This window comes from Ictalurus furcatus, chromosome 1 (assembly GCF_023375685.1).
Source record: "Ictalurus furcatus strain D&B chromosome 1, Billie_1.0, whole genome shotgun sequence".
Lineage (NCBI taxonomy): Eukaryota > Metazoa > Chordata > Actinopteri > Siluriformes > Ictaluridae > Ictalurus > Ictalurus furcatus.
The window spans coordinates 21,808,783-21,817,689 of NC_071255.1; the positions used below are offsets into that span (position 1 = coordinate 21,808,783).

The 8,907-nt window shown below is 41.2% G+C and overlaps 1 protein-coding gene across 3 annotated transcripts in view; it reads right to left on the reverse strand.

Annotated features, from left to right (window-relative positions):
- Positions 1–1,028: 1,028 nt before the first annotated feature.
- Positions 1,029–8,907, reverse strand: part of si:ch211-1i11.3 (mitogen-activated protein kinase kinase kinase 5) — a 32,002-nt gene continuing 24,123 nt past the window's right edge. For 2 of the 3 annotated variants that reach the window (XM_053632252.1, XM_053632268.1), the window contains exons 19-28: positions 8,896–8,907; positions 8,504–8,666; positions 8,238–8,403; positions 7,905–8,087; positions 7,674–7,779; positions 7,364–7,592; positions 5,346–5,464; positions 3,479–3,567; positions 3,302–3,378; positions 1,029–2,468 (exon numbers count right to left, since the gene is read on the reverse strand). The exon at positions 8,896–8,907 is cut by the window's right edge and continues 184 nt beyond it. In XM_053632252.1, the coding sequence (XP_053488227.1) occupies positions 2,372–2,468; positions 3,302–3,378; positions 3,479–3,567; positions 5,346–5,464; positions 7,364–7,592; positions 7,674–7,779; positions 7,905–8,087; positions 8,238–8,403; positions 8,504–8,666; positions 8,896–8,907 (1,241 nt within the window). In that variant the 3' untranslated portion in view covers positions 1,029–2,371. The remainder of the gene's footprint in view (positions 2,469–3,301; positions 3,379–3,478; positions 3,568–5,345; positions 5,465–7,363; positions 7,593–7,673; positions 7,780–7,904; positions 8,088–8,237; positions 8,404–8,503; positions 8,667–8,895) is intronic. The other variant, XM_053632258.1, reaches the window with a different exon arrangement.

Below are 8,907 nucleotides of genomic sequence, written 5' to 3' on the forward strand. Positions count from 1 at the left end.
ATGTTCCAAATGAGACAAGCACATGGGTGTGATGGTCAGGCGTCCCCACACTTTTGGCCTAATAGTGTATAATATAATAGGCAAATGGGGGGCTGTGGCTCAGGTGGTAGAGCGGGTTGTCCACTAATCGTAGGATTGGCGGTTCAATTTCTGGCCCACGACTCCACATGCTGAAGTGTCCTTGGGCAAGACACTGAACCCCAAGTTGCTCCCGATGGCAAGTTAGCACTTTGCATGGGAGCTCTGCTACCATAGGTGTGTGTGTGTGTGTGTGTGTGAGAATGAGACACACTGTAAAGTGCTTTGGAACTGCTACGGTTAAAAAATAAGTGCTATATAAGTGCAGATCATCACCACGCTGTTTTCTTTGAAGCTTTGAAGCGTTTAAAACTGAACATAATGGATAAAATGAAGGGGATGCTCATCTGTCTCAGACATTGTGCAAAATTGCACATACTGTCTTTTAATTGGCTTACAGTCTTCTGGGGTCTTTTACTCTGTAACGATGATCCAAAATAAGTACAGTGAAGATTAATATTTTATTTTAAAAAGCCCTCAAATAAAACTACTGTGATTTAATTAGGCTCACAAGAGTACCCTTACAGTGAACCATGTATTCAAATACTGTATTAAGAGTACTTGTAATTCATTACTTTTCACCCCTGAGTCTGACACACAGTTCTTACATCAAAGCAAATCAAATATAGGTGGTGCAACGGGTAGCAGCCTCACAGCTCCAGGGTCCTGGGTTTGATCATGAGCTCAGGTTACTGTCTGTGTCTACATTTCTGTGCATGTATTCAGGAAACCCATTTACAGAGTATGCCTACAAAACATGCCAGTAGGTGGATAGGCTAAGATAAATTGCCCCGAGTAGGGTTTGTGTGTGTGTGTCATCCAGGGTGTATCCCCACCTCATACCCGGTGTGCAACCCTGACTAGGATAAAGAGAAAGAGTAAGAAAGAGTGAAAGAGAGAGAGAGAGTAAAGTCAAATACACACAGTTAATGAATCAGGACTTGGATCAGTCACAGTCACAGTTTTAATGTCCATTATTTTGTAGTGTTTTTGGTGTTAGAAGAAGCCTTACAGTAAGAAGTGGATTCATTATAGAGTGGAAGCTTTAAACAAGTAACAATTACAGATTACATGTTCAAGTTGTGTCTAATTCTGAAGAATCCATGAAACAACCGACATGCACTTCAATAATAAACCTAGACATGGTAAAAATCACAGTGTTAAGTACACAAAGTTTCCAACGAAACAGATCATTTTAAATAGTCCACAATTTACCAGCTGTGTAAAGCAAACAAATTGCTTCTGAAGTTGGAAGTAAAAAATATTTGACATTCAATATAATAATATAAAAGAATAAAAATGTCAAATCACATTATGTATTCCCACAGCTGTACATACACACGGCTAACAAACTAAAGGAAAAACAGTGGCTGTTCTGCTTTGGGTCCACTTGTTCCCTTAGAGGATATGCTCACTGCAGATCAATGCAAAAGTTCTCTGTCTGATCACCTTTATCCTATGATGAAACATTACTATCATGATTAGAGAGGTCTTTGCTAGGATAATAATGTCGTCATCCACAGGGCTCGAGGGCTGAATGAATGGTCTGACGAATATGAAAGTGATGTAAATGATATGCTATGACCTTAACAGTCACTAGATCTCGACCCAAATGAACAGCTATGGGAGATTTAGGTGTTCAGATGTGTTAGACAGCACTCTCCACCACCATCATCAAAACACCAACTGAGAGAACAGCTTTTGGAAGAATGGTGTTTACACATCAAGTAGAACTCCAGAGATTTACCAAGGCACATTCAATCTGTTACGCCAGCTTGTTTTGGCCTAACACTATTTGTTTTTTCCTTTCATTTGTCACCTGTCTGTACATCTAAAGATCTATATCTTTTTAACTATATATAATATAGTTACACATACACACACTCTTATAAAAAGAAGTTCTAGCTCCCTAAAGGGATTGCATGTGGAACCCTCTTTGATGGGGGAACACTGTTGTAGGGTTCTGCATAGAATGTTTAGATGTTTGTCCCTAAAGGGACAAACTAAAAACCTCATGGGCCGAGATTAAGCCCTTTTCCCCATTGCATACACATACTTATGCATATGCACAGACACACTGTGTACACATGAAAACACACAGAAAAGAGAACATACATAGCGAATGAGTATATCATCATTTTAGAAAATGCAGCAATTTCAATGTCATTTTCCTCAGTGGACAGAATAAATATATCAAGATCCCAGACCAAAGGCACATGTTTCCAGACAGGAAAATGGTCCAAGCTCACTGAGCTCATATGAACCTCAAGTCCCAGCGTGGTTAGATAGTTAGTTAGAGTACGGTTTCCGCAGTGTCCTCCATGACCATGCTCAGGTGACTCTTCCTCTGAGTAGAAATGGCTCCCCAAAGACGACACACCATCCCACCTCTGTGATTAAACACCCAAAAACAATTTCAGTATAAATTCAATACATCATTTTACAGAGCTTCAAAACCTCATACACAAGTTGGACAATTCAGTGTCCAAACTATTTCTTTTTAATTTGTAGTTTCACAGTAAACAAAGAGGTTCAATGACCAGAAAAAGAAAAATTAATCCTATTAGCTTTCACAAACAAAATTTTTCTTCTGGCATGGATGTGTAAACTTAATGTGCGTCATAATGGTAAATGGTCTGCACTTATATAGCGCTTTGATCCAAAGTGCTTTACACTGTGTCTCATTCACCCATTCACTCACACACCAATGGTAGCAGAGCTGCCATGCAAGGCGCTAACTTGCCATCAGGAGCAACTTGGGGTTCAGTGTCTTGCCCAAGAACACTTCAGCATGTGGAGTCATGTGGACCGGGAATCGAACCGTGAACCCTAGGATTAGTGGACAACCTGCTCTACCACCTGAGCCACAGCCACCCCACATGGTGTGACATTACCTATTTATACTAGGTAAATTAGTGCAAACTGATGCTTTTCAGAATCAGGAGCTATGTACACTGATGAAACCGAGCAAAATAATGTCACCTTGTGGTTAATATACTGACAGAAATTAAAGATGCCAGATATAGTCCAAAACAATTTTACATGTGATGTGAGAAAGAATGCCACATTTCATAGCTGAAATGTTGGCCACCGTATGGCTGACTTGCTCACAGGGCACAAAGTGCTACATTAGAAATGTTGCTTGTTGCTGCCAGGATTGGGCTACACAATAGAGCTCTCACTTGCCCCATGGGCTAGCTAATGAATTTGAAGAAATGCTTACTTGATGCCACAGTACTTGAGGTCATCTCTGCAGGCCATATGGAGCAGGATGTCTAAGGTGAAGCCATGAGCCACGAGCTGGACAAGAATATTTCATTTACTTTCACACAGCAGTGATGGGATGTGTAAGATTCTTTGCATGTCAGTGATGAATAAAGTGTAAGGTAGAAACACTCACTGTGTTTATGGTATGCTCATCCACTGGGACAGCCTTCAGCCAGCGCACCATGGCAAGGGTCTGAGCGTTATGGCAGACAGCCTTATTATCTACATGGGATAATGACATGCCAGAACATATTACATAGATGTAATAATCACTTTCACAACTGATTTATGCTGACAGACATTGAAAGAGAGAGAGAGGGGGGGGGGGGGAGCTGGTCTATTCTCATGCAATGCCACCATGCCAAGACAATGAAACGCGCAAAAGAGTACGGAAATGTTTCAGCATTCCAATCCACACCAGCTTCAGGAGCCTTTATCCATCTATCCACAAAAAACACAACTCTATTCATCTTTCACTTTTTCTACATGCAATGAAGTATACGCTGCTTTTGACTAAAACGCCTTTCTGACATCCTAAGAAAAAACTAAGAAAACACCCAATGAACATACACCCACCGTCATTCGTTCAATTTATTAGGAATACCTGTACATTCATGCAGCTATCTAATCAGCCATTAATGTTGCAGCAATGCAATGCAAAAAAATCATGCACATACAGCTTCAGTTAATGTTCACATCAAGCACCAGAATGAAGAAAAAGTGTGATCTCGGTGACTTTGTGGCATGGATGTTAGTACCAGTTGGGCTATCTGATACTGCTCATCTCCTGGAAATCACACACACACACACACACACACACACACACACACACACACACACACACACACACACACACACCAGTCTCTAGCATTTACACATAATTTTCTCTCAACAAAGTGTTTCAGCCTGCAGACCCTCCGGTCATATAATGTTTTTTGTTGTTTTTCTGTGAAAACTCTAGAGACTGTTGTGTGTGAAATTCCCAGGAGTTCAGCAGTTTCTAAAATACTCATGCCATGATTAAAGATCACATTTTCCCCATTCTAATATTTTAATGTGAACATTAACATCTTGACCTGCAGGATTTTAGGCATTGTGCTGCCACCACATGATTGACTGATTGGATAACTGCATGAATGAGCAGGTGTACAGGTGTTCCTATTAAAGTGACTGTACAGACATATTAAGCTTGTTAAGATTATAACACTGAATAAACAGCTCAGTGTTTTGAGAAAGTAAGTATACATCACACATCAGTTAGCTAGATTGTCATTGTTAACAAAATACTAACAGGAAGGCCTCCATGTTTTTCACCCCACTTTGTGGCTCAAACACCCCGAGGCTGAACATTACACAATTAAGAGTTACGTTTTCCTTCTTCAGAGTTAACTTGAACGCAGCAGTAAAACCCTATATAAAGCCATTAAAATCTACACACAATCATAGTTAGTTTGCAGAATACACAATATTTAAAGTCATAATCTACAACGTGCTCAAACAGCAAACATGTTCATGTCACAGATTTTGAATGTTTCTAAACAGAACATTCACAGCTCATCAACTACGGACCCAAAACGAAATCACTTAAAGTGTCCTTACATTCAATTCTACATTTCTGGAGAATATAACATCAGAGATAATGATCCAACTTAATGCAGCAGGATTATTTCAACAGCTCAGCAAATTATTTCATTGTCAAAACAACTCCTAAATCATTATCGGGGTGTGGCTGATGATTAATGTAACATCCCTTATTAACCATGACTTTACACGTCAGGTTTGCAGACATGCTTGAGCAAGAGAGGACAATCCAGCTGTGCACCACTTCTTTGTCACACCATTCATGAGGTTCAGACGAGAGTTTTTTGTTGCATGCAGACAAGTCAGACGTTGTTTTGAACAGCATATCCACTCAACTTAAAGTGAAATCCTTCTAATAACTGGATTAATGTATGTAAGGGGGGGAAAATAAGACTGGAGGCAGAAGTAAATATATTTACCACTGCTCTCTGTTGCAGCCTTGACCTTTAGTGTGTCTATTGCTCCTTGTACATTATGCAGCGAGTTCATTACAAGCTCTTGGTATTCCTTTTCCTTCTCATTTAGCTGAGTCAGCAACCTGGAAATCAGAAGTAATGCATGGTTCACGTCAGCACTGAGGCTACACAAACTGTTACGCTATAATTACACACCATCCTCTCTGACATTTAGGACACAGAAGCTAATCAGGAGAAAGCTGACTTCTTCCATTATAAAAACCATGAGTATGACTCGGATGGGAGTAGAAGCTATACTTACCATTTCAATGCAGCACTAAAGAGCAAGTGGCGTATGTGATGTACAGCCAGGTGGACTAATATTGTATTTTTAAATTACATTACTACAATTAAATTACAATATTCAGCTACAATATTCATCATATTTCATCACTATAGTTCTGAGTCAAGTTGTCTGGTTACTTGAACTGAATGGCTTTAATTTCACTATTTCAGTTTTAATTGAACTACAAAGTGATTTTAATATGATACAGAACATTTTCAGTCATTATTGCTTGTGTGTGTATTTATTTGTCTGTTTAACATTAACTAGGTACTATTTCATATTAGTGGTGTAAAACAAATACCTCTAGCTATATCCATTTAGTCCTACAAATAGTTGCATCTCCATCTATATTTTTAAATTAAATTATTGAATAATTAATAAACTCTACCACTATAGCCGCAGAAATACTGGAAAACCCTGCCAGCATGGTCAACATGTTATAAATAAACACTGTCAATGCACTGAACAACATGGTTTTTGTTTGCCCTGAGAGCTCCGAGCACTCACTCACGCCCACATTAAAGTAAAAACCTCTGGGTTTGTGCAACTTTTTCCACTGTATCCCACATGATCAATGCACACCTCTAGTCTCAAGTAAATGTCTTGTGAATATTTCTGGCAAGCTTTCTAAAGAAACAAACAAAGAAACAAACAAACTAAAAAATACTGTTTGTATTCATTTAGAACACTATCTGTTCAATCCAAATTAAACCATTATTAAACCATAATCCAAATTCTCACCTGGTTTAAGCTAAGCAGGATTGAGCATGGCCAGTACCTGGATGGGAGACCTCCTGGAGAAAACTAAGGTTGCTGCTGAAAGTGGTATTACTGAGGCCAGCAGGGGGTGCTCACCCTGTGGTTTGTGTGGGGACACTATACTGTAAAAACAGCACCATCTTTTGGATGAGACGTTAGACCGAGGTCCTGAGTCTCTGTGGTCATTAAAAATCCCAGGGCACTGATCATAAAAGAATAGGGGTAAACCCCGGTGTCCTGGCAAAATTCTCCCATAGGCCCTTCTCTATCATGGCCCCCTAATAATCCCCATCCCTGAATTGCCTACATCATTCTCTAATCTCCACTAATAGCTGGTGTGTGTTGGGTGTTCTGGTGCACTATGGCTCCCATCGCATCATCCAAGTGGATGCTACACACTTGTGGTGGTTGAGGAGATCCCCCCCATACTATGTAAAGCGCTTTGAGTGTCTAGAAAAGCGCTATATAAATGTAACTGTAACTAACTAACATATAATATATTAGTAGTGGATATTCAAAAGTTATTTGAAATCTTTTTTTCCCATGAAGTGAGGTTATCCACCCATCCATTTTCTGTATGGCTTATCCTACTCAGGATCATCGGGGAGCCTGGAGCCTATCCCAGGGGACTCGGGGCACAAGGCTGGGGACACTCTGGACAGGGTGCCAACCCATTGCAAGGCACAATCATGCACACATTCACACATTATGGACAATTTGGAAATACCAAGCAGCCTACAGCTCATGCCTTTGGACTGGTGGAGGAAACTGAAGTACCCGGAGGAAACCCTCGAATGCAGACTCCGTACGCACAGAGTCGGGATTCGAATTTCACAACCCTGGAGGTGCGAGGCAAACATGGTAACCGCTACGCCACCATGCCCTGACGAGAGTTATATTAAATAAAATGAAGTAAGCAAATCAGCAAGCTAGATACCTCTTGTTTTCCTGGCATAGCGAGATAAATTCCTGGGCGAGGGGGCTACAGCTAGTGGCGAGGCCGTTAGGCAGCCTGGAACTGATACTCTGCAGCCTGTGCTGGTGAGGTTCTTCAGACGTGCCGTTAGTCTCCTTGTGTGACTCTGCATTTGGTTCCTCATTCGGCTGTTCTGTTTCAGGAGAACCCTCCTCCACTTCGAAGGATGACTGGAGCTGCAGCTTGAGCTCTGAGAAACAAATAGAACCGGTGTGAGTGATGCTTGAAGTTATGGAAAATTTACGCCATTTGTTAGGACTGTCAAATGTACCTGGCAGAAGCACGGTAATGGCATCTTGCACAGCCTGTCTGAGCAGGTTATCCAGAGCAAACATCCAGTGAGGTTTCACCTGCTGCTGCCGCAGCACCTTCTTCACCTGTACAGACAATCTATTAAACATGGCTGCATATTTAGCAATACAACATTTACATTTTTTTCAAGAGTAAAAACAGGGGCTGGGATCACCACTACAGTGATCACAGCATATTGATTGTCACATACTGCATCCTGAAAGCTGAAGAGTGCCGCCTGCAGGCTGCAGAGAGGTACTGCATCATTATGCAGGCTAGTGCGCAACGTCAGGAGTCGGTTGGTCAGTTGCTTCCTGTCTGGGGATCGGATGTTTTCTCGTAGGCAACCAATCAGCTGCTCGATGTGCTCGGCGGTGATGCAGGGTTCTTCAGTCTGGAGGACAAAAGGCAACCGCTTGGGTTTTCACAGAAACCATTCAGTACATTTAAATAGAAAAAAAAAAACAACTTAATTTCCCTTCCATTTCATGCAATGGACAAAACCACACATGCTAACAAAGGCTGCATGTGTACATATGTATACCTGTGGGAGTGATTCGTTTATATTGTGCAGTACTTGGCTGATATAGTCAGTAAGGACTCTGTGCAGAGTGCTTCTCCTCTCACTGTCTTTCCTGAGCAGGAAGAGACCAAGGTTCTCTCCTGACACAGCAGGACTCATCATGTCCCCCTGTGGTCCCTCTGGCGTCCTGGGTCACACACAAACACCACTCAGAAACACACACTTGTGCAAAGTCCTACCAAACTTCATTAGGTGATTAAAAAATGTTTGTCAGTGCTCTAGCTCACAGCAGGAAGTTGTTGGTGCAGGTGCTCTCTGAAATGTCATTTTCTCTGAGGCAATGGATCGTTTTCCTCAGATTGAGGGAATTAGACAGCTCTGTCCTGTCAGCATCCACGTCCTCCACATACACAGCTATGGGTACAGACATGCTCCTCTGGTAGTCTCCTTCTGGCAAAACCAAATTTTCACTCTCTTACTTAATTTTTTTTGCTAACATTTGTTTGCCTGGCTTTAATGCCCTTTATTTCAAATTTTATTCAAATTTTGCCATTCTGTGTGCTTCTGTTCACTAGGCTTACCATAAACCCCCTCTCTGTGTCGTGGTACAGATATGCAAAAACGCTTTAATGCAGTAGTATAAATCAGCGCCAAAGTTTCTAAAGTCATGCTGGCTCACCGGAGGGATCTG